Genomic DNA, 26,157 nt, shown 5'->3' with positions numbered 1-26,157 from the left:
TCACAGAACTAACCATTATTAAATGTGCTATCCCGATGGGCTGCCTGGTGTCTTATTCACCAAGCCAGGCTCCCGCAGACCGAGGGGCGGGCTCGGCAGCCATCTTTGTGTAGGGCAGCTCCCACGTGCCGTGGCGTCTGCCGCCATCCTTCTGCCGGGCGGCGCTTCTGCCTGCGTGCGGGTCGGAATCCGCAGTGGTCTGTGGGTGATGGAGCGGCGGGCGGGCTGTCGGCTTAAGCCATGGATGCTGTTACTGCTCCTGTTCTCGGTGCAGGGCCGCCAGAAGGACTCAGGTGGGCTCCGGGCAGGGCCGAGTCTGCCGCCGGGGCTCGGGGTCCGCTCCGGTCCCTGGGTGCTCGCTCTGGCTCTCGTCGCGCGGAGGATGCTGTGCGGCTGCAACGCGAGCTGGGCAGCGGGCGGGGGCGAGCATAGGTGTCTGGTGGGCCTCTTCTGGTCCTAGACCCTGGAGAGTAACCCCATCCTCCGGAATTGGGGATGGCAGGAAGAGAAGGATGATCCCTGTTTACAGCAGAACGCTGTTCTGTGCCTCCCCAGAGGAGGGAGGGAGGCACTTAGCTGTTAGGATAGAATAGATGAGGGAAGATTGCGTCCAAGAGTTAGCATTGATTGTTTCTATGACGCTCAGTTTGATTAGGTGAGAATCCATGTCGAAGTCCAGTGTCTCCATAGCCTATTGAAGGCCGAACATTAAGCTTGTGACTTTTCCAATTTCTTAGATACCTGATGGCGCAGGTAGAGGAGCAGACTTGACTCAAGCCCCGACAAGTTACACAAAGACTCCTTCTTGGCATTTCCACTACTGGGAAAGGAAGGGGATTTCTCCAAGTGTTGGTCTTCTGTTGCTTCTGCCTGCTGCTTGCAAATACGAATGCAAAAGGGTAGTCTGTTAACTCTCATTTCCTTCACTTTTTGAAGGCTCAAAATGGAAAGTATTTATTGACCAAATTAACAGGGCTCTGGAGAATTATGAACCATGTTCAAGTCAAAACTGCAGCTGCTATCAAGGGTGAGTTCATAGATGTGCCTCTGAGAGCTGGATTCTTGTCATAGGGAGCTCCCCTAAGTCCTTTGAGAGATCTTGCTGGTAATTACTAGTGATCTAAGCATGTCTTGAGAGCAGAAGGGGTACCTTAGGTGGCTCTTGATGGGACAGCCTCAGTGTTCTCCACATAGACTCTATTCCGTACGTTATTTAGCAACATGTGCTTTCTATTTCTCCTGAAAGCCTCCTAGGCTCCCAGAGTCTATATCTTGTTATTATTGTCTCTGGTGCTAGTTGTTTGCAACTGCACATTAAAGGAATGAGCAGATTCATCATCTAATCTGTATTTCCTCTTAGTTTTTATCTTCAAGATATGCAAGTTTGTGCAGGGTTGGTACAGTAGAAAGATACCTACATTGAAAGTAGGTGGAGTTTTAACCCACATCTCTCACTGACTTTGCCTTACACGGCAAGCCACGTAACCCCTCTGAAAGTTCATCAGCTAAACGGCAGTCATAACTCTTCATCTTTTATTCGATCCCTCAAAGATTCACCTGATGCTGATGGCACTTACTGAAACTGGCTCTGTGCTGAATTTGAAAAGGGATGTGATGTATTCCCTGGTTACTGCAGCCTATGCTTAGCATCAATATGAGTTTGATATTTTTCCGTTACCCATGGTGCTCTTGGAGAAGAGGTGCTCACTCCTATCCACTGCTCTTCCCCCCTGCTCAGTGTATTCTCTGAACAAAACACTTGGGAATAGATGGGATGGCGTCAGCCTCTTGACCTGCTTTGGCTCGATGTTTTCCATTCTTGCACAGCGTCATAGAAGAGGATCTGACTCCTTTCCGAGGTGGAATCTCCAGGAAGATGATGGCCGAGGTGGTCAGACGGAAGCTAGGAACCCACTACCAGATCATTAAGAACAGATTATTCAGGGAAGATGACTGCATGTTTCCCTCCAGGTATCCTCTGGTATCCTCTAACAGTGTTAGTATATGTAGGCTGACTTGATAGCACTCCTAGGAACCAGCTAGAGGATTAACAAGTGCATCTTTCGTCACACTTCAGGGCCTGCAAAATAAATAAATAAATAAATAACCTCACCTTGCCTGGGATTTTTTTTTTTTTTTTTTTAATACCAGCTATTTTAAGTAAGCTTAGTATACATCATTAACTCTGATGGCTTTGGCTCTGTCCCTTCTCTTCTTCGTCTGTTTCACAGACAAAGCTGTGAGGAGCAGGCGAATGAAACCTGGCAGGGTGACATGGGCTACAGGGGGAAGTGAAGCAGAGAGATTGATGAATGTCTGTTGCGGGCCAGGTCTGCTTTCATGGCTTCTTAGTAATAACTCATTGGGCAGATTTCTTCATTTGGTCCTCTATCAGAATATTTAAGTTACTGCTTACATCACCCCTGCAAAATTTGACTAATCCGGCCATTGCTCTCGTGAGCATTCTTCTGCATCCACCTTTGATCTTGCTCGTCATGTACATGCATGCAAACATGTGGGCTAAATTCCCAGAATAACTAGGCTAAGTGATGCATTTTGTTTTTGTTTCCCATGCTTTAAAAAATGATATTGTAATTAATTAATTTACTAATTTACTTGAGACAGCATCTCATTATACAGCTCAAGGTGTCCTGGAACTTGCTACGTAGACCAGGCTGGCCTTGAACTCAGTTCCAACTGTTTCCACTTCCGTAGTGCTAGGATTAAAGATGTGTGCCACCGTGTCCGGCTTACATGCTGTTAAGTAGACCTCATACCCTCCAATACAATGCTGTGTATTAGACTTTTAAAATCTTTGTTGATCAGCTTGTTAAACATTGGCTTCTTTGACACTTCCTTATTACTAATACAGTTGAGCATGTGACGTTTATGAACCATTGACTTTACTTTTGTAGTTATCAACTTGTATATAAAACTATTTAAACTATTTTAGCCTGGCACGGTGGCTGTAATCCTGGGTCTTGGGGAAGTCTGAAGCCACATGGTCTATATGCTAAGTTTCAGGCTAGCCCTGTTGCCAGAAAATTCTGATCAGTCTGTCAGATGTTCCTCCAGAATGTTGCTGGTTAGGATCTCAAAGAGGAGGGCAGAAACAAGCTAAACATTTTCCCTTTCATTCCTTCACAAATAAGTAAACTTTCTGAGGCTACTCATGGAATCTGGTCCGAAAGTGGTCTTCGTGATTGTGCCGATGCCATTTCTGTATTTTGATAATGATCTATGTTTAGGTTGAAGGTCTGAAAAGTTTCCTTCCTCAAGGTCTAATCACAGTAGAAAGAAAGATGGTGACAGAGTTAGCTTTCTGATGCTGCCATGGAACATCTGAGACAAGTAGCTATGGAGGGAAGGTTTACTTTGGCTCACAGTTTCAAGGCTTTTGGTCTGTGTCCAGTTGGCACTTTTGGGGTCTGTAGTTACGTAGCACAACCTGGAGGTTAGTACGAGGCAGAGCAACCTGCTTACCTCCTGACATGAGGAGGTGTGGGGGAAGGTCGAGAGAACACAACAGCTTCCAGTCTCCTTTGAGAGCATACCTTCTGGGATCTAAAACCACCTACCTCTTAAACATTTACCATCACCTCCCAGTCAGGCAAAACTGAGGATCAGACGTTCCAGATCCAGACTATAACAGTGTCTGTGTGGGGGAAGGAAGGCCAAGGAACTCAAATAGAAAATAAAGTCTTCCAGTTTCTGTATTAAAATTTGCATCTCATCTACAAATTAAACTATTCTGTGTCGAGGAAATTAAAACCTGGCAGCAAATAGAGAAGTTATATGGGTAGAAATGGAATTCTAAGTTAGGATTGTTGGGGCAATTTAGTGAAGAAGGGTAACCTGCCCCATGTAGACCCTTTAGAAGCATTGCTTTCAGGGGACTGCAGTGGGCTGGTGATCTGGGCGCTGGCTCCCCTCACTTTAATGCCAGGATCTTCCTACACAGGCACTGCTCTGATGATCTTGTGTTTTTGTCTGGTTAACAGATGTAGTGGCGTGGAACACTTTATTTTGGAAGTGATCCCTCGCCTCCCTGACATGGAAATGGTAATCAATGTCCGAGATTATCCTCAGGTTCCTAAATGGATGGAGCCTACCATCCCTGTCTTCTCCTTCAGTAAGGTGAGCACAGGAAGGGGCACATGGGAGTGGGGCGGCCTTCCCGTATGCGCAAGAGGTCTCCCTCGGCAGTCTGATGGGTGTTAGTGAGCATGAGACTGGAGATCCAGGAGTGAACTTAGTCTGTCTTAATTCAGTCATAAAATAAGACTGAAGAAATAGAATTGATGACCCATATGTAATGTAAGATGGCCTCGGTGTCCAAAGCTAGGGCTAGGGAGTGAGGTGCCTCAGGAACGTAGGACGTTCAGAGAAGGGTCCAGGAAAGCTCATGCTCTTAGTTAGGAAATGCTTTCGTTGGAAAAGATACTTCTTGCGTTCCTATGTTATGTACAGTAGCTGTAGTGCTAAGAACCATCTGTCCTATTGATGTCTCTGTCCCAGGCACCCAGCACAGCTGAAACTAACAGTGAAGGCGCTGGGCAACTCCACGTGGTTTGTGCCTAAGCAGGCATTTTTCAGATAGGCCTAGGGTAGCCAAGAAAGTGGGTAGGAGGGAGTTGGGGGTGGGGTGGGGGTGGGGAGTGGGGCGGGCTCCTACTGGGGAGGATAGAAGTAATGGATAGCAAGTATAGACTTGGAGAATTTGGGGCAGAAGACAGCTTGTCCGTGCTCAGGTTCATGCAAATGGTATATTGGCAAGGTGGGCCTTCTGTGGAATCCGGGCATTCTGAGTGGGGTGGGGAGGGAGACTCAAAAAAGAGAAAGATTCATAATCTTTGGGAAAAGGAGCATGTGTTCTGGTTTGGTTTCTTCAAAGCAGTGTTCTTACTTTGTGGGGTTGTTTTTATGTGGGGACGGTTGCACGTGGATATATGTGTGTGCACATAGAGGCCAGAGGTCAACCGTTGACGTCACGCCTTAGGAGCCGTCTACCTCTGGCCTGGAGTGTACTGATAAGCCGCTTAGGGGGAGGTGGCCAGCAAGCCCCAGGGGTCCACTCTGTGCCATGGTGGTGCCCAGCTTTTTGTAGGTTTGGGGGCTGGAACTTTGGTCTTTGATGCTATCAAGGCAAACACTTCTGCACCGCCTCTCGGCCACCCTGTTTTTCTTTGTCAGGTTACTTTCTCTCTAGACTTTATTTCCTGCATTGTTCAGTGGCTCATGCAGATTTATAATAATAATATATATTATATATTATATTCATTGCACACCAACCTTTTAAAATATTTTAAGTCATTTTTGTAGTGAAAATCAACCCATAGATAGAATTCGGGATGTCATTTCCCCCATGGCCAGGAGACTAAGGCATGAAGTAGAGTACTCACTTACAGCGGTGAAGAGCGAGGGTCAGCATTCACACAACTGTAATTAGTGGTGTTTCCTGGTTCTTACTCTCAAAATACCCCCTGGGAAAGAACTAAGAACGGGTAAGGCAGGGAAACACCGGGATGTAACAGTAGTTATGTTTTGACAGAACTGATTATTCATAATTGGGGATGTTATCTCTCACGCACTTAAAAAAAAGGAAACCCTCCAGAATTTTGAGGAACTAAAAAACTTGACCTTAGTGATTAATATGATTAAAATTTCTGGGATTCAAGGGGGGGTCTATCACTTTTTTTTGAGACAGGGTTGTCCTAGAACTCACTCTGTAGACCAGGCTAGCCTCAAACTCAGATCACTTGGTGAGTCTGTTACTTTGAACCCATGGTAATTCTTGCCTTTTAATACCTGTAGACTAGACATAGGTGATGTTTTGTTCTATGGTGCTGGGTATTGAACTCAGGGCCTCATTTATGCTGCGTAAGCACTGTATCACCAAGCTGTATTGTATTCCCAGATCTAAGACCTAGAATCTAGACCTCTAGACAAAGAAAATACTTCTCTGGCAGGTGGGCACTGTGAAGGCATTTGTCCGAACTCTACATAAAGAATGCAGCCAGCTACTTCTCATTCTCTCCTAACACTTACATTGAATGCCTTTCTGTTTCCTTCAAAGACATCAGAGTACCATGACATCATGTATCCTGCGTGGACATTTTGGGAAGGGGGTCCTGCTGTGTGGCCGCTTTATCCTACAGGTCTTGGACGGTGGGACCTCTTCAGAGAAGATCTGTTAAGGTAGGTCCTTTAGAAAGGTTTTGCTTTTTCCTCCTTGTGAGTTTTCCTGAAGTAAACAGTAGAATATAGCCATTAATTTAAGATTACTGCCTAGGCCCTGGAGATGGCTTAGCAGGTAAGAGTTCTTGTTGTATAACACGAGGATCTGAGCTTGGATCTGTAGCATCCATGTAAAATTCAGGCATGGTTATGTGTACCTGTAACCCCCAGTGTTCAGGGGGCCAGCCAGAGATAGGTGGATCCTGGGAGCTCGCTGGTGAGCTAGTCTAGTCAAAACAGTGAGTATCAGGTTCAGTGAAAGACCATGTCTCAAGGGAATAAAGACTGACATCTGTTATCTTCCTTTAGGCCAATATGTACTTACAGGTGACTGTACACAATGGTACACACACAGAGACACACACACACACAACATAAAAGTCAGGAGACTATTAATATCATAACCAGTTTTGCATGTATGTAAATATTCATGTTGGGCCTAAGGTTATAATTTAGTTGGTAGACCACTTGCCTGGCATACGTGAAGGCCAGGGTTTGACCCCCAACACTACATAAACTGGTTATGGTGGCGTATGCCCATAATCCCAGTGCTGGGCAGATCGAGAGAGAGGGAGGGTTCAAGGCCAACCTCAGTGAGGTTGAGTTTGCAGTGAGTTTGAGGACAGCCTTGAAATCATAAGACCCTATCTCTGAACGGAAAAATCTCTGTCAAAAAGGGGCAGAAGAATCGCTCCTAGATCGTCAGCAGGGCCTCCACGGGAAGGGTTTTAAAGATCATTTTCTATGTGTCTGAGTGTCTCCACCCAGGTTTGTGTGTGTACTACATGTATGCATGCCTAGTGCCCGCAGGCAGAAGTTAGAGGAGGACACAGATCCTCTGGACCCGGAGTTGTAGATGGTTCGTGAGCTGCCACGTGAGCACTGGGAACTGAACCCAGATTCTCTGCAAGAGCACCAAGCACTCTTGAGCACCAAGCCACCTCTCCAGCCCATTTTCTTTAATTATTTTAACACTTTAATCATCCTTTAACAGGATAAACCTTTTTTTTTTCTCACTCAGTACCCCATCCTGACCTCAAACTCAAGCAATTCTTCTGTTTGACTCTCTCTGGGATCACAGACATGAGCCACCATACTTTCAATCGCTATCATAATGAAAATAAATTAGCTGGCATTATTGTAAGGAGGGATTGATAATTTGTTGTAACAGGGTCTCACTTTGTAACCCAGGTTATCTGTGAACCTGCCATCAGTTCAGTCTGGGCTCGAACCCCTAATCTACCTGGATACTGTGCTTTGCCCTCCCAAATGATAGAATTGAAGGTAGATCCTGCTCTGCCTGCCTTTCAAACATTTCTTGGAACATACTTGGTATTTGGTGCGAATGCTGGGTTGTAGTGGATCCTTAGGTATAGAAGGACAGGTGTACTCCAGATCCTTTCTGTTCATAACGGAGGCCTGCCTTAGCCTATTGATTCCATCCTACTGTACTTTTCAGAATCTGATCATCTAAACTTCCCAAACCGGCTACATTTTACACTCATGATTTATACAGTATTTGTGTTACTCTGATGACTCTCTGCCCATATAATCAGTCTTGCAATACAGAACAAAGCCACCTTGAATTGACATCTTCCTGCAAGTGTGACCTGAGATTCAAAGGGGACTGTAAAAACACAGAAAATGTTAAAAACAAACCAACACCAGAAGGCCTGCCTTCTGTTACATCAAGACTAGCATGCTTGTCAGTCTTGGTAATACTGGTCTTTGGGCTGGGTGATTCTTTGTGGTGGGGAGCTGGCCTGTTCCTTGCAGGATATCTAATATCTCTTGCCTCTGCCCACTAAATGCCAGTTACAGCTCCTCAGAAATGTTTCCAGATGTAGCCACATGTCCTGTGGGCAGGTAGGAAAACAGAACAGTGCCCACGAGGGCTGTGGATGTGGTTCAGTGATAGAGTGTGTGCCTAGAGTGGCGAAGTGTCTGGCACTCTGTAAAGGGGGGGGGGGGGGAAGACCCAGCTATGAGGAGAATTGAACAGAAAGCAGACATATAGCCCAGGTTGACCTCAAATTCCCTATGCAGTTGAGGATGACCCTGAATGATTCATCTTTCTGTTTTTACTTGCTAAGTGCTGGGGTTATAGCACTTAGGTATCACCACATAGAACTGTGGAAAAGAAATTCTATCTCTTTCTTTTTAAAATTATTTTTTACATTTAAATTATGCGGGTCTCTGTATGGGGTTATGAACAATGCAGAGGGCAGAAGAGGGTGTTGGATGCTCTGGAGCTGGAGTTACAGTTGGTTGTGAGCTGTCAGATGTGGGTACTACGAACTGAACTCAGTACTTTGTAACATGCTCTTAACCATTGAGCCTTCTCTCTTTCTTTCTTTCTTTCTTTCTTTCTTTCTTTTTTTTTTTTTTTTCGTTTTTCGAGACAGGGTTTCTCTGTATAGCTCTGGCTGTCCTGGAACTCACTCTGTAGACCAGGCTGGCCTCAAACTCAGAAATCCACCTGCCTCTGCCTCCCAAGTGCTGGGATTAAAGGCATGAGCCACCACTGCCTGGTGAGCCTTTGTTTGTTTTTTTGTTGTTGTTGTTTTGTTTTTTAAAAACTTGCTTATTTTTTGTAAATGAGTACACTGTAGCTGTCTTCTTGTGAGCCACCATGAGGTTGCTGGGAATTGAACTCAGGACCTCTGATAGAGCAGTCAGTGCTCTTAACCATTGAGCCATCTCTCCAGCCCTGGGAACTTCTTCACTGGAGTCTTACATAGCTGTTGTGGGTAAGGGGATTCCAGATATTACGCTTTTGGTCTTATGCTTTCATCTTAATGCTTTACCATAGAATTTAAAACAATGCTTGTGTCATTTCCCATTGAATACAAGACAGAACCCTCCAATCACTGTATAGTGTTTATACTTCCTGGGAATAAGAAATAGTTCTGTCCTAGGGCTGGAGAATCAGGTAAAGTTGTCACAAGGGGTGGTACAGACCTGCCATCCTGGCATTCAGGAAGCAGAAGCAGGTGGAGCTCACTGCAAGTTCAAGGACAGCCTGAGCTAAGTGGTGAGCCCTAGGCCAGCAAAGGCTCTGTAGTGAGAGCCAGTCTCAAACAAAACAAAACAAAAAGAAAGTGCTAGCTGGGCCTGGTGGCAAACACCTGGCATAATCCCAGCACTTGGAAGGCTGAAGCAGGAAGAGAGCATCAAGGCCAGCCTGGGCTGCTGGGCTACGTAGCCTTCGGTACACAGTGTGCAGCGTGATCCTGTTCCAAAATGAAAGGAAAAGACGGGACTGGAAATGTTGCTCGGTTGGTGGACTGTTCTTCAGCACACACAGAGTACTGGTTTACTTCTCAGTACCACAGAAAGCCGAGCAATATTGGCACTCCTCTGTCTCCTAGCACTTGGGAGGTAGAGGAAGAAGGAACAAGAGTTCAAGGCCAGCCTGGGCTACATGTGACCCTGTCACAGAATGGAAACTAAAGGGTGAAAGGGTGGGTCAGGTTAGCTGGGGGCCTTGGAAATCTCAAGCATTTCTCTCAGTGAGTGAGCGAGAAGCTTGGCACCATAGACCTGAACTCTACCTACACCTCTAGAGTCCACAGCCTGTGTTCTCCAGTTGTAGAACACAGCCCCTCATCCACTCCAGTCCAGCCTTTCCCTTCACAGAGGAAGATGCTGCAATGTCTTCTATGCAGGGTAGGGTGGGGAGCCTCTGCAAAGGCAGTTAAAGTGATGTGAGCTAGGAGTTACAGCAAGGAAGGCTGGCCACGATAATACTTGCTAACTTCTGTGTTTTCGGGACTTTATTGTTCTGAGAGCACTTCATGAAGCTTTAAGAAGCCCCAGGTCCTTTTAGATAGCGGAGTACATACCTCTGGTGATCCTTGCTTTATTCCCAAAACATGAGTTCCCTTTCACTCAGTTCCTTTGCATTTCTTGTCACGTGCTAGTTTTATTAATAGCCTTCTGCTTAGAGAGGGAACCCTGTCTGTGCCAACTCAACAGTCCTGTACGTGCCGCTTGGACCCTGTGCACTTTGCTTCTGTAAGTTGTTACTGGGTTGGGGAATTTGTAGCTATTCCTAGCAAGTTCCTTCAGACGTTGAAATGCTAACAAAAGGGCTCAATGGTTTTGTTCATGGCTTGTTTTAGTGGCCTTGAATGGATTTATTTAAAGGTACATTACAAACTAATCTTCAGAAACGGTTAAAACATACATAGTCTAGTGAAAAGCCCCAAAACTAATCAAAAATCTGTACTTTTAGGTCAGCAGCGCAATGGCCATGGGAAAAGAAAAATTCTACAGCATATTTCCGAGGATCAAGGTGATTATATTTTCTGACCTGTAATAATGTTCTTCCAAACAGTGGGTAAAATTATGTTACTCTAGGGGTATAATGTATCTTATTGCTCAAAGGAAAAGCTAAGATAATTAAAAAATTAATGTGGAATGGTGGCCAGGCGTAGTGGTGTAGTGGTGCACATTTGTAATCTTGCACATAAGGGACAGAGGCAGGACTTCTTTAATGTTGGGTTCCGGGCCAGCCTGGTTCACATAGTGGGTTCCAGGATGTCCTGATCTGAATAGTGGGTTCCAAGGCCAACCAGAGTTATACAGTGAGACCCTGTCTCAAAACAACCACCACCACCATCAACAGAAACTTGGGCTAGCGATCTTAAACTAAAGAATTCAATTGTGGTTCGAGGCCAGCCTGGTCTACAGAGTGAGTTCCAGGACAGCCAGGGCTGTTGAAACTCTGTCTCAAAAAACCAAAAAAAAAAAAAAAAAAAAAAAAAGAATTCAATTGTGGTGGTTAGTTTTTTGTTAACTTGACCCAAACTAGAGTCACCTGGGAGGAGGTAACTTCAGTTGACAAAATACCTCAACGAGACTGGTGTATAGACATGTCTGTATGGGCATTTTCTTGATTGATTGGTGATTGATATGGGAGGGCCTAACCCACGGTGGGCAGTGCTTCCCCTGGGTTTGTGGTCCTTGGAGGTAAAAGAAAAGCAGCTGATGGGGCTGGAGAGATGGCTCAGCGGTTAAGAAAAAGCACTGACTGCTCTATCAGAGGTCCTGAGTTCGATTCCCAGCAACCACATGGTGGCTCACAACCATCTGTAATGGGATCCGATGCCCTCTTCTGGTGTGTCTGAAGACAGCTTTCAGTGTACTCAGATACATGAAATAATAAGTCTTTAAAAGAAGAAAGAAGGGAAAGCAGCTGAACTTGATCTTGATCCTGGAAACAAGCCAGTAAATGGCTTTCCTCAGTAGTTCCTGCTTTTGCCTGAGTTCCTCCTCTTATCCCCTGAAAGACCAGCTACGATCGGGATATGTAAGCTTACATATCCCAATCGGACCCTTTTCTCCAAGTTGCTTTTGGTCACAGGGTTATCAATCGATATTCATAGAGCGCCACCTGTCGAGCAGAGTGGGTGTCCTTTTCCTGTTTACAGTTCCCTAGAAGTACACTCACTGTGCGTCAGTCTCAGGTGGTTAACACAGCTGGAGTCATCACCAGGTCTCCGGACTGGACTTCCTGGTCCGCAGACCTTGTGACTGCCAAACAATGCTTAATGTCATAGACTGAGGCTAGGAGAAATGGAGCAGAGGAAAAGAGGGTAGGAGAATCTTGGCTGTGGTGTTCGGCTTCGTATCCCCATGCTGAGGAAAGCACCTGCTGGGTAACCACAGGGTCAGTATCTGTGGACTGTTAAGAAGGAGACTGTGAAGGGACAAGAGTTATAGTTGTGGTGGTGGTGGTGTGCCCATCTTCTACCCACTGGACAGTGGACGTGAGAATACAGATGGGCCTAACACCCATCCTACTGACTAATTACCTGATTCTCACCTTTGTTGCTGTAGAGCCGAGACTATCCTTGAACTTGAGACCTGCTTGCTTTCCAAGTAGCTAGGATTATAAGCATGTAGTCACTGTGCCTAGCTCTTGTCTCTTTTTTTTTGTTTGTTTGTTTGTTTGTTTGTATATTTTGAGATAGGGTCTCACATGGGAGCCCTGGCTGGCCTGGAGCTCACCATGTATATAGTCCAGGCTGGCCTTGAGCTCACAGATATCTTCCTTTGCCTCCTGAATGCTGGGATGAAAGGCATGTGCTACTATGCCTAGCTTGGTTTTCAAATTTAAGTGTTATACTGGCCTTTACAATGCACACACAGCAAAGGCCATGTAGCTGTTGTGATAGGTGGCAATTATGTAGCCACACAGCTGTGAATAGTAGTGATCATAGGCATGGACGAACCTTTCTTTAGTTTTTTCGAGACAGGGTTTCTCTGTGTAGCCCTGGCTGTCCTGGAACTCACTCTGTAGACCAGGCCGGCCTCGAACTCAGAAATCCACCTGCCTCTGCCTCCCAAGTGCTGGGATTAAAGGCGTGCGCCACCACTGCCCAGCTAGATGAACCTTTCAAAAAGGAAAACTATTCCCTGAAATAGAAATATAGTATCCAGAACATCATTGTCTTAGGTAGGGTCACTATTGCTGTGATGAAAAACAATGACCACTTGGAGGAAAAAGTTTATTTCACGAACAGTTCCATGTAGCAGTTCATCATCAAAAGCAGTGAGGACAGGATCCTGGAGGCAGGAGGTGATGCAGAGGCCATGGAGGGTGCTGCTCACTGGCTGGCTCCTCTTGGCTTGAACCACCACCCTAAGCAGGGGTGGGACCACCACAGTGGGGTGGTTCCTCCCCTGTCAATCACTAATTAAGAAAATGGCTTAAGCAGGATCTTATGGAGACATTTTTCTCAATTGAGGCATCCTCCACTCTGATGACTCTTGCTTTTGACAGGCTGACATAAAACCAGCCAGTACAATCATACTCTTAAGATCAGATGCAGGCCAGATGTGGTAGCGCACACTTAGAATACTGGTGATTGAGAGTCCACCAATCAGGATCACGAATTCAAGGCTACATTTGGCTGTATAGTGAGTTGGAAGGTAGCATGCTGTCTCAGAGTTTTACTGCTGTGAACAAACACCATGACCAAGGCAACTCTTATAAAGGGTGATATTTATCTGGGGCTAGCTTACAGGTTCAGAGGTTCAGTCCATTATCATCAAAGCAGAAGCATGGCAGCATCCAGGCAGACATGGTGCAGGAGGAGCTGAGAGTTCTACATCTTGTTCCGAAGGCAAACAAAAGAAGGCTGGCTCTCACATGGTTAGGAGGAAGGTCCCATCGCCCAACCCCACAGTGACACACTTTCTCTAACAAGGTCACACCTCCTAATAGTGGTACTCCCTGGGCTAAGCATATTTAAACCACCACAAATGGGCTACCTGAGATCCCGTTTTAAAATAAACAATAAACCTGGATGTCAGCAAAGAAAGACCCAACACCCCTGTCTTTGATGGATAAAGTGGGATAGCCTGAACATCTAAGATGCTGCACTGCCCAGGATTTTCTTCACTAATGTCCCATCTGTGCCAGTGGGATAGCTGGCACTAAATGCTGCGTAGGGATTGGGGACATTATGGTGTAGGCCACATAGATTTATGTTCTATATTTTTTCTGTAGGACAAGCCAAGAAAGAGATCCTCTCATTCTCCTATCTCGGAAAAATCCAAAACTCGTCGATGCAGAATACACCAAAAACCAGGCCTGGAAGTCTATGAAAGTAATCAGCAAACGTCTGAATCGAACCACAGCAGTGCTGGCTCTCAGAACGTTGCCATCTGGGTAGAGTTTGAGATTAGGCTTCCTCTCAGTGGTGAGATGAGCGTAGAGCAGGTGCCATGCAGTGGTGTTAGCACTACATGTAAATAGCTGTCTCCCAGGCTTGACTTGCCCTGCTCTGCTGAGCGTCAGTAACTCTGAAGAGATGAGTGTATAAGCTTTTCCTGTGAGCGGCCAGATAGTAAATGTGAGGCTCCCCGAGTCATTACTGCACGGCCTGCTGTAGCAGCGTGAGAATAGCAGAGGCAGTTACTATTTATGGGCACCGAAATTTAAATTTTATGTAATCTTTTTTTTTATATTTTGTTGTTTGTGATTATTTTTGAGACGGGGTGTTATGATGTAGCTCTGGCTGTCCGGGAACTCACTGTGTAGAACAGGCTGGCCTCAAACTCACAGAAATCCATCTCCCTTTTCTGAGTTCCTGGGATTAAAGTCATGTGCCACTACACCTGCATCTCATGTAATTTTCACATATCAATTTTTTTTTTTTTTTTTTTGGTTTTTCGAGACAGGGTTTCTCTGTAAAAAACAACAACAAAAAAAAATTATACAAACACATATGATGAGTATATTGTAGCTGTCTTTAGACACACCGGAAGAGGGCATCAGATCCCATTACAGATGGTTGTGAGCCACCATGTGGTTGCTGGGAATTGAGCTCAGGATCTCTGGAAGAGCAGTCAGTGCTCTTAACTGCCGAGCAAGTACTCCAGCCTGCGAGTACTCTTAACTACTGAGCCTTCTCTCTAGCCGCATCCTCAGCCTGTTTTGTACAGTTTTAATCAACCAGGAGCAAATGAGCTTAAGAAACCTTTGGATAACAAAAATATGCATAGGAATTCAAGGGCATCCTCAGTTAGTGACGTTGAGCCTACCCTGGGCTATGAAACCCTATGAACAACAAGACAGGGAAAGGACAGCAAGAACAAAGGAACGCAAGAGTGCATGAATTCAGCGCACATGTGGTGAGCGTCTTCTGTGGAGGGAGAGAGGGAAGGAAAGAGAGAAGGGTCAGCCGAGGATGGACAGCTCCAGATGACTGCTGCCAAGCAGGGATAAGAGCTTGGTGTGCGAGATCTGTGTCTTAGTTAGGGTTTCGTTGATGTGAAGAGACTCCATGAGCAAGGCACCTCTTGTTAAGGAAAACATTTAACTGGGGCTGGCTTCCCTTTCCAGAGGTTCAGTCCATTATCAGCATGGTGAGAAGCATGGCAACATCCAGGCAGACATGGTGTTTGAAGGAGCCAAGAGTTCTATGTCTTGGGGGACTCTAATGCCCTGGGTGAAGCTTGAGCACTGGGACACCTCAAAGCTTGTCTACGAGGTGACAAGCTTCCTCCCACTAGGCCTCACCTATTCCAACAGGGCCACACCTCTTCATAGTGCCACTCCCTGTGGGCCAAGCCTATTCAAACCTAACAGTGCCATTTCCCATGGTCCCAGCATATTCAAACCGTCACAGTCTGCTTTATCATCGTCACCACCACCATCATTTTTCTTTGAGGAAATTTAAAAAGCTGGATTTTTATTATTGATGGATTGATTTTGAGATAGGGTCTTCTGTAGCCTAAGCTGGCCTTGAGTTTTTTTTTTTTTTTAATGTAGTTGAGGGTGACCTTGAACTCCTGATTATCCCTGCCTCCACCTTCAGTTGAATTTTGACAGTAAAGTCCTCCATTGGGATTACAGGCATGGTCTGGGCTGCCAAGCCAGGCCAGAGATCTGGGCTTTTGTGAGAAATGTCATGCCACCTAGTGAAATGGTAGCAGTGGCTTGCATATTTATTTGTAAATACTTTCCAGGTCCAACAAATGTCTTTGTCAGTTACAACCATATGCCCTGTAAACCAGCACTTATGACCTTTATGTGTGTGTTTGGGGGAGGGGGGTTCACACAGAGTAAGGTGGGCTATTCCCCATGTCTTCTTAGTTCAGAGGAAGATGGCATGAGTTCAGGTGAGTTCAGACTGTAAAACCAAATACACCTGAGTCAGAACCCTGTTGTTGCTATTTAAGATCACATGACATTGAGCAAGTCTCACTTTGAAACCATTGATGTAGTGAAGATAATAATGACTCCTGGGAGTGTTAGGTTCATTACGATACTTAAATGAGGTTATGTTGGTGAAATGTTTTAATGGTGCATCTGCCGGTAAATGCTATTGCTAGTGGTGATAACTTCCTGTTCCCCTACAGGACACTTTGGGAAAGCCAGCTGCTAAGGATGTGCACCTTATAGATCACTGCAAATACAAGTAAGAGTTGCACTAACTCTCCCTCTCCCTCTCCTCCCTCTCCCTCTCTCCCTCTCCCTCTCCCTCTCCCTCTCCCTCTCCCTCTCCCTCTCCCTCTCCCTCTCCCTCTCCCTCTCCCTCTCCCTCTCCCTCTCCCTCTCCCTCTCCCTCTCCCTCTCCCTCTCCCTCTCCCTCTCCCTCTCCCTCTCCCCCTCCCCCTCCCCCCTCCCTCTCCCTCTCTCTCCTTTCCCTCTCTTTCTTTCTCTTCTTTCCCTTTTCCTCCCTTCCCTCTTCCCTCTTCCCTCTTCTTCCCTCTTCTTCTTCCCTCTTCTTCTTCCCTCTTCTTCCCTCTTCTTCTTCCCTCTTCTTCTTCCCTCTTCTTCTTCCCACTTCTTCTTCCCACTTCTTCTTCTTCCCTCTTCTTCTTCCCTCTTCTTCTTCCCTCTTCTTCTTCCCTCTTCTTCTTCTTCTTCCCTCTTCTTCTTCTTCCCTCTTCTTCTTCTTCACTCTTCTTCTTCTTCCCTCTTCTTCTTCTTCCCTCTTCCCTCCTCTTCCCTCCTCTTCCCTACTCTTCCCTCCTCTTCCCTCCTCTTCCCTCTTCCCTCTTCCCTCTTCCCTCTTCCCTCTTCCCTCTTCCCTCTTCCCTCTTCCCTCTTCTTCCCTCTTCTCTCTCTCTCTCTCTCTCTCTCTCTCTCTCTCTCTCTCTCTCTCTCTCTCTCTCTCTCTCTCTCTCTTGTAACCATGGCAGTCCTGGAACTCACTCTGTAGATCAGGCTGACCTCAGAGATCCACCTGCTTCTGCCACCCCCCCACCCCCCACCCCAGCTACTTATTTCTATGCTGCCTTTGAAATACTTCACCTTAGAGACTTTTCATCCTAAAGTAGCATGTTAATTAATTTGGTTGGCTTTTACTAGGGCCTGCAGGACACTGACCTGAGTCCTGTGGGGACTATAGAGAAGAGTGAAACATGGTTCCTTAACTGATTACCACTGATTAACGTGTCAGGATCACCTCTCTCCACAACACTTGCCCCCATAGTTAGGTTACGTTTATCCCATTCATAACTGTTATAATGAGGGCTATAGCGATAACATGGTAGTTAGACATATTCTACTACCTAGGAGGTTCATTCCCATTATGTAACAGACAGACAAACATAATAATGAAATACCAGCACTAAGAATTAGCTAAGAAGGTAAACTGAGGCTTGGAGGTAAGGACAATGGCTAGACCCAGCAGTAGGGTAGGCTAGGTGCTCCTGTTAGAGACAGGTGCATATATGAGAACTGCTGAGAGCAGCCTATTCGTAGAGGGCTTTTCCAGAGAGCTTCTCTTTGGGGATCGATTAGCTTAGGCTTGCTCTCTTGCACTTGAGAAGAAGAGGGTGATGTCTGGGAAGAGGGACCTCCTTGACTCGACACAAGGGGAAACAGAAGGATTGGGAGCCTGACTTCCTGGATAACTCAGTGTATAGCTAAGGATGAACTTGAGCTCCTGGGCCTCCCGTTGCCACCTTCCGAATGCTGGGATTACAGGCATGTGCCCTTGTGCCCAGTGTGGAGTTTTTTCTTTTTAAAATATATTTTTACATGTATTTATTTCATGTTGAGTGGATGTGTATGTGCCATTGCATACATGTGGAGGTCACACTACTACAACAAAACAACTCACTGGGGATGGTTCTTCTCTTCCACCCTCTGGGCTCTGGAAATTTAGTGTGAGCACCCGTGGAGCCATTTTTACAGCCTGTTTTTTTTTTTGGTGGTGGTGGTGGTGGTGGTGTTTTCTTGTTTTTTTTTTTTTTTTATTATTTATTTATTTACTTTTTGGGTTTTTTTGTTTTTTTTTTTTTTTGTTTTTTTTTTTTTTTTTTTTTTTTGGTTTTTTTTGAGACAGGGTTTCTCTGTGTAGTCCTGGCTGTCCTGGAACTCACTCTGTAGACCAGGCTGCCCTCGAACTCAGAGATCTGTCTGCCTCTGCCTCCCAAGTGCTGGGATTAAAGGCTTGCACCACCACTGCCTGGCTAACCTACATTTTTGTTTTTAATGCACATCGTTGAACAAATTTTTTCATGTATGTCTGAAATCTACAAAAACCAAGCCAAATCAAAACTTACTATTTCTTTCTGAAATACTATTTCCTATCTGTTTTCCACCCAGCACAGAGCTGCTGGCCTTATATAGCTCTTTCTGGAGAAATTATTTCTTCTTGTTTACCTGACATTCCTGGAACAACCTGCAGCGCCAACCCAGGAAAAGCAAGGAATTTATGGAAACTCCACAGATACATACCGATGTCTCCTTGAAGACTGAGACTAGGGCCCAATGCCCACAGTCTCAGCACTTGGGAGGATAAGGCAGGAGGATTTCTGTGAGGCCAAGGCCAGCTCAAGGTAAAACGTGAGGCCATGTTATCGTTGGGGTTTCGATTTCTGTAATTAAACACCATGACCAAAATCCACTTGGGGAGAAAGAGTTTATGTCAGTTTATAGCCGATAGTTCATTATCCAGGGAAATCAGGACAGGAATTCACGGCAGAAACCTGTTTGCTTCCCATGGCCTGCTCAGCCTCCTTCCTTATACAGCCCAGGACCACCTGCCCATGGGTGGCACCGCTCACAGTGAGCTGGGCTCTCCCATGTCAATCAATCAAGGAAGTGCCCTACAGACTTGCCTATAGGCAGACTGATAGGGGACGGTTCTCAACTGAAAATCCTTCTCAAATGACTCTAGCCAGCAGATCCTGTCTCAAACAATAAAATAAAAGATAGACTTAGAAAGGGGGAAGGAGGGAAATCATAAAAGCAGAGATGGGAGTGAGGGAAAGGAGGAGTGAGGAAGGTCCTGCTGGTGGTAGTGGCTGTACAGAATGAAGTGCGCTTTTTTTCTCTTTTTCAGATACCTATTTAATTTTCGAGGTGTAGCTGCAAGTTTCCGGTTCAAACACCTCTTCTTGTGTGGATCACTGGTCTTCCATGTTGGTGACGAGTGGGTTGAGTTCTTCTACCCACAACTAAAGCCATGGGTTCACTACATTCCAGTCAAGACAGACCTCTCCAATGTCCAGTAAGCACGCATCTTAAGTGCAGCCACTTATGGCCTCAGGGTGATTTCATTTTCAAGTGAAGTTTCTTCTTCCTTGAAATATTTGGTCTGTTGTGTATTATGTAGGCAGGTTATAAATCCAAGTTGAGGTGCTTTAATTTAAAGTGTCGCTTCTAACATAACATGCAGATGAACTGAAAAGACTTAAATTGTTGTCATTAGGATTTCAGACATAGCTTTAGAGTTGGCTCAAGTGAAGCCCTGGCAGATAGTTGTTTTCTTGATGGGAGGAGATAGAAAAAAAATATGAAGGACCAGAAATGTGAACTCTGTTCTTGCCTCTGGCTAGAACAAGAATTTGGAGACAAGTTTGAAATTTAATTTTTTTAATTCTTATATAAGGTGGGGAGCCAAGGGAATGAACACCTGTGAAGGAGCATATGCACATGCCACTGCATATGTGTGGTGGTCAGAGAGCAGCTCCTGGGGCCACTGCATATGTGTGGTGGTCAGAGAGCAGCTCCCGGGGCCACTGCATATGTGTGGTGGTCAGAGAGCAGCTCCCGGGGTCACTGCATATGTGTGGTGGTCAGAGAGCAGCTCCCGGGGTCACTGCATATGTGTGGTGGTCAGAGAACAACTTCTAGGAGTCTGTTCTAGCCCTCCACCTTGCTGAGGTGGGGTCTCTTGTTTCTGCTGCTGTGCCATGGAGCTTCTGGCTGATTTCCTGCCTCTCGCTGAAGGGGCCGCACCCCAGCCTTTCACCTAGCTTTCAAGGATGGACTTGTCAGGCTTGTCAGGTTTCTGCTGCCATTTTTCTGGCCCCAGAAATTATTTTTCACACTTGATTTTTTTTATGATTATTGTCATACTCTTTAAAAAATATATCCCAAGCTTGTATAGTATAATTAGCATAATAAATAATAGTGACAGCTAACAATCTATCTTTAACTTTTTTTTTTTTTGAGACATGGTTTTGTGTAACTCAGGCTGTCTTCAAACTTGCCATATAGTTGAGGTAGCGTTAAACTTCCGACCCTTCTGCTTCTACCTTCCGAGTGCTGGGAACAGCGGTGTACACCAGCCCCACACCACTCCTGGTTTTGTTTATTTAGCTTTTTTCTTTGCTATTATTTTATTTCTTTAGGCACCTTGATCTCTTTGCTTTAAAGAAATTATGTACAAACTACACATCTACAGACTTATCAGTTGTCTTTCTGAATTGGTATTAATGTGATCTATATTTTAAAAGCTCATGATTTTTGTGTATGTATTTCTCTGTGTATGTTCATGTGTGCATGAAGGTCAGAGGTCAACCTTAACTTTTACTCTTCAGGGGCCATACATTTTGTTCTTTTTGAGAAGGAATCACTGGCACATTGGGCTTGCCATTAGAATTGGCTAGCAGGCCAGCAAGCTCCAGGGATCCATTGGTCTCTCTCTGCCTTACTAGCACAGGAATTAAAAGCACAAGCCACCAAAGCTGGCTTCTGTTGTGAATCTTAGGTTCCGAACCTAGGTCCCTGTGCTTGAGTGGTGAATACATTAGCGGATAAGCCATCCCCCCCAGCCTCTACAGTGTTGTGGTTCTTGTCCTTTTAGGGAGCTGTTACAGTTTGTAAAAGCAAATGATGATATCGCTCAGGAAATTGCTAAAAGGTAAGCTCTATTCGTTTGTCCTTTCTTGTCCATCTCTTTTGTCCTAAAGTTTTCTACATATAGTTACCATGATAATGTTCATACCTCAGCTTCATTATAAAGAAAATCCAGAGTGAAAGCTGCCCTGGAGGCAAACAGTACACACATTCACAAATGTTCCATAGCTGTACAAATAGATTCTAGGCTTTTAAAGAAGAGTTACCTATTTTTAAATTGTATGTGTATTTGTGTGTCTTACGTGTGGGTATGTGCATATCAGTGCTAGTGCCCAGCAGGTCAGAGGCATAGAGCCCCTAGAGCTGGAATTAGAAGCACGCATGCTCCTTTGTAAGAGTAGTAACGCCCCCCCCCCCCCCCCCCCCCCCCCCCCCCCCCCAGGGTTTCTCTGTGTAGCCCTGGCTGTCCTGGAACTCACTCTGAAGACCAGGCTGGCCTCAAATTCAGAAATCTGCCTGCCTCTGAGTAGTAACTCTTAACCACTGAAACCCCTCTCCAGGCCCTAGACCTCAGTCTTCGAGGAACTAAGATAAGTGTTTTTAGCTGGGCATGGTGACTCACCTGTAATCCCAGCAACGGAGAGACTGAATCAAGAGAATTACTTTGAGTTCCAGGATAGCCTGGGCTATGAAGTGAGTTTATGAAAGAGTCAGAAGTCTCAAAACTCCAAACCAGGACCAAAAAAACCCCAACAAAATTCAAATGCTTAAAAATGAATATTAGCTGGTAATAATGCTTGTTTTTAAGAAACAAATGTTAAATTCATTGCTAAATACATGCATATGGATATGATAGTTGCAGGGTTGTTTGTGAGAGGCAGGTGAGTTAATTCAAATATAATACTTGGAATGAGGCTCATGATAAAAGTACCCAACCATGTGTTGCCTGTGATATAAAATATTCTTGTTAATCTTCTGTCTAGGGGAAGCCAGTTCATCATAAACCATTTGCACATGGATGACATCACCTGTTACTGGGAGAACCTCTTGACTGAATATTCCAAATTTCTATCCTATAATGTAACAAGAAGAAAAGATTATTATCAGATCATGCCTAGACGTTTGAAAACTGAACTGTAGTATATCCATCACGGGACCAGAATCCTGACAGTGGATCTGAGATGCTCTGTGGTGAAATACCATGATCATGACACCATACCTTGAACACCTTTGAGCAAGCAAAACATCCAGTTTTCCTTATCATGTTGAATCTGGAGGGACGCTTGAGAAAGATCTAGTATGTGAGCAGAAATGAAACAGCTCAGCTCTTTGAAATCATGAAATAAGGATTTGGAACTGCATTCTAACTTTCATTTTCTTATGCTCAATCACAGCTTGTGCCTCAGGTCATCTACATGTATCATCACTGTGAAATTGACTGGGTCCATGTGAAGATGCTCTTTGTCCTATTATTTGGAGCAGACCATCCATCGTTTGGAACTAGTACAATACACTAGCAACTCTGGAGTTATTTTAGGCTTGATCTCTGTTGCTTTATTTTAATGTAGAAATCCTTTGGAGTGTGTGAAAAGTACCAGAGCGATCACTTCCTCCAGAGTCTATGCCTGTGCTCCCTTTTCTAAATGCATAAATTCCCTGGCACTCAGGAGGTTTCCATAATGCCTCAGTTGCATGAGTAACTTCTGTACTTGGATTTCAAATTCCCATTTTGTGCCTTCATGCCCTTTTTATTCTCTCTAAAGGAGATGAAGAGAAATTTCAGGAAGCAGCTTCATTAAAGACCTATGCCCCGAGCACTTGTGAAGCAGAGGCAGGGAGATGAGTTTGCGGCCATCCTCAGCTACACAGGAGTTCAAGGAGCCTGGCTACATGAGCTCCTGGCTCATAAACACAAACTCACCTTTTCCACATCTTTTATTTTGCCATCTTAAATTAGTAGCAGCAGGACCACCTCACTTTGCAGAGACTCCAATCTTCATATGTGAACACATCATGAAGTGGCAGTTTATAGAGCATTTAGCTTTTGCTTTTACTCCGATATGAAGTATTATTGGAGTACTTCCTATTCCACTTCTGAAAAAAAGATGTAAGGCCGGTGTATTTCTGTTAGAGCTCCAGTGTTACCTCTGAGCCTCATTCTTGGCATTGGTGGCCCGTGCCTGTGTTGTGTGCCATTGTGCTGCTTTGTAGTTACTTGGCTGTTTCCCAGTTGTTTTGTAAGCTTACTGATGGATGAGAATGTCTCACTGCTCTTGATGTCTCCATTGTCAGCACAGTGCCTCTTGCAGAATCATTACTGAACAATTACTGGGGGGATGAGTGAGTGGGGAATGAATGGATACACTCGCCTGGCTTAACTGAATTCTATTTTTAAATTGCCTGGTTACTTGCTCCAGTGGGGATAAGATACATTGTAAGACATGGGTCAATACAGATCATCACCTGTTCTCTCCAGTAGTAAGGAGTGAGTTACTCAGATCTTACAGTTCCCCGTGTACCTCACTGTATGTAGATCGTATGAGAATGACGTGTAACAGTATGTAAAGCATATGTTTTTGAAAATGGTTTGAATGCTCACACTTTTGAAGATTTTGTTATCGTTAATACTAGCTTGGTCTCAAACTTAACCATTTGCTCCTCAAAAAATTTATTCACTATAGAAAAGGTTACTATTGTTTTCAATATAACCAAATATATGTTTTGTAAGAGTTGTACTTGGTGAACCTGGGAAAGAGAACCTGCTGACCCAAGAGAAAACTGACCATGGAAAAAGCTGTTGGGCTTGATGAGCCGAGCTCAGCTGCACTGAGGGATAAGTGATGATTCCAGACAGTGATGATTGAAATCCTTCACTGATGGGTCCTGTGTTAGCAAGTCCACGTCCTGAGGATGAGAGAGCTATGTATGTTACAGTGTATTTTGACTACTCCTCATGACAACATTTTGACTGACAGAATTGCTCTGAGACCCTTGAAGATCAGAGTACAAAAGAGGCAGAGTATTTCTCTACTGGTAAAAGAAGGTAAGCTTGGATAATATGGGAGGCTGGCAGAGTTAAGAGTTACAGACAGTTAAGGTAGAGCAGTGAGGTGGATCATGACCAAGGTCCTAGGGAAGTTCTGGGTTCTAGGTAGCAAAGGCAACTTTGAATCTTGAGGGCTAGGATGTAGCTGAGTGGCAGGACACTTGCCTGGCATAGGATTATTTCTCAGTACCACCTAAAACAACAAATCAGTCACCAGGTGCCCAAAGGAAAAAGCTATAGAGCTCAGGAAATCTATCTGGTACTAAGACCTTGTTTGTATCTACAGGGTACAGGATCCTGGGGATATTTGTACTATATGTAATGATTTTTAACATTTTATGTCATGCATTTTTATGTATATGAGCACTCTGTCTTCATGCACATCAGAAGGGGAGATCAGATCCCATTACAGATGGTTGTGAGCCACCATATGGTTGCTGGTAATTGAACTCAGAATCTCTAGAAGAGTAGCCAGTGCTTTTAACCACTGAGCCATCTCTCCAGCCCCCGTATGTAAATGATTTTGTCAGTATTTGCCCAATCTTTGCCCTGTCTAGAAAGACTCTAGTTCAGGTGCTGAGGATCATTCCCAGGACCTCAAGTATGTCAAATAAATACACTCAGCTTTTCTTACAGGTAAGCTAGACAGGTAACACATCCATTTTGTTGGGCTTTCAGGCCCTGGGACTCTAATCCCAGTCCCCACCTCTGAAAAACAGACCAAGAAAATACCATGCTAGAGCCAGGAATTGGGGTCTGAATTCTTCATTCAACATTTAATTGCTCGAGGCAGGTACATCACAGATCGAGGCCTGTCTGGTTTTCAGCCAGGGCTACACAAGAGAAACCCTATCTTGGATCCTCCTTCCCCCCCCAAAAGATAATTACATAACACCCACTTCATGGTATAGACTGGTGATTCATAAGTACAGAGATGAATACGCAACTTCAGTCCTTTTGACAGAGATCAGCCAGTAGGCAGTTACACCAATGCAGTAAATGCTGATGGGGGTTTCATTTCAGGCACTTTTCCAAACCTGATCTGTAGAGATGTTCCACAATCAACTCCCCAAATACTACTAATCTATCCTTAGGAAAGTTTGTAGTCATTTAGGTGCACCGTGGAAGTGACTGTAAAGCGCCAAGGACCTGTATAGCAAGTGCACTTCAGAAAGGAAAAAAGTAGGTGAAGGTGTTTGCAAAGACTGATATGTGGCAATGACCAATTACTGAGTTACGCAAATCGATTGGGAATATTTTACCTTGGTAAACATGTTTTTGGTTTTGTCTTGGTGTTTTTAAATATGTGTGTACAGGAGTCCAGCTGGAGTATAGGCAGTTGTAAGATGCCTGATAATAGGTGATATATAACCATGCCATGGAGTTTTCAACTGGTCTTATGAACCCCTGGTGGCCTAGTATATGGCCAAATCAGGTCTTTTGTTTTTTTTGTTTTTTTTTTAAGATTTATTTTTTTATTTTACGCACATGAGTACACCACCATTGCTCTCTTCAGACACACCAGAAGAGGGCACCAGACGTCATTACAGATGGTTCTGAGCCACCATGTGGTTGCTGGGAATTGAACTCAGGACCTCTGGAAGAGCAGTTGGTGTTCTTAACCGCTGAGCCATCTCTCCAGCCCCCCAAATCAGGACTTGATTTTCTTGCACCGAAAAGCTGAAATTACAGACACCGCCATTTCATCCAGTGAGAGGGCATTCCAATAGAAACTAGACTTTGAAGCACATTAGAAGAAAGTGAAATAATAGTGTCAGTTATTACATGATAATTCTAGATCTTTTGCTCTTCTCAGAGCAGTAAGCATGCGGATACTTGAAGTGGAACCCACGTTATGGGGGAAAAAAAAATGCCCACAGCTGATATTTCAAAAAAAGTTTTCAAATCTTGAGCCTTTTCGCGTGCGCCCTAATGTTCAGGAAAAGGGTGGACTGCTCCGCCCAGGAAGCTTCTCCGGCCCACCGGGGTGGATGGGCGTGGCCTAAGAGCATTTTATCTGTTTCTTTCCCCGCTGCGCTTGCACTGGATAAAGTACTGTCTCCTTCTGTGTGGCTTTCTGCATCTTAAACGAGCCGTCTCACTTAAGTCCCTGAGCACTTCAAACTGAGCAGGCCCAGGAGACCGGTGCGCAAACACCTCACTTGGACGAAACCGCAGCCAACTCACTTCCGGGGGGCACGACTGACCCCCCCCCCAACCCTGCGCAACCGGAAGAGCTTTCAGCCGGAGTTTCCCTGTCCTGCCCCTCGGCTTTTGCGAGGCTAGGGGCGGGACTTCCGATCTCTTGTTTCCGAGA

The 26,157-nt window shown here is 45.0% G+C and overlaps 1 protein-coding gene across 1 annotated transcript; it reads left to right on the top strand.

Moving 5' to 3' along the window:
• Positions 1-86: 86 nt before the first annotated feature.
• Poglut1 (protein O-glucosyltransferase 1) lies at positions 87-23,442 on the top strand. Its single transcript, XM_034515594.2, has 11 exons — positions 87-293; positions 937-1,027; positions 1,828-1,971; positions 4,002-4,137; positions 6,077-6,198; positions 10,475-10,534; positions 13,757-13,856; positions 16,114-16,172; positions 19,053-19,220; positions 20,802-20,858; positions 21,778-23,442. The coding sequence occupies exons 1-11, from the start codon at positions 209-211 to the stop codon at positions 21,932-21,934; spliced, it is 1,179 nt and encodes a 392-aa protein (XP_034371485.1). The 5' UTR covers positions 87-208; the 3' UTR covers positions 21,935-23,442.
• Positions 23,443-26,157: the final 2,715 nt, after the last annotated feature.

This window comes from Arvicanthis niloticus, chromosome 12, assembly GCF_011762505.2.
Source record: "Arvicanthis niloticus isolate mArvNil1 chromosome 12, mArvNil1.pat.X, whole genome shotgun sequence".
NCBI classification, from domain to species: Eukaryota; Metazoa; Chordata; class Mammalia; order Rodentia; family Muridae; genus Arvicanthis; species Arvicanthis niloticus.
Note: the sequence above shows the minus strand (reverse complement) of the source record. Positions and strands in the feature narration are given on the sequence as shown.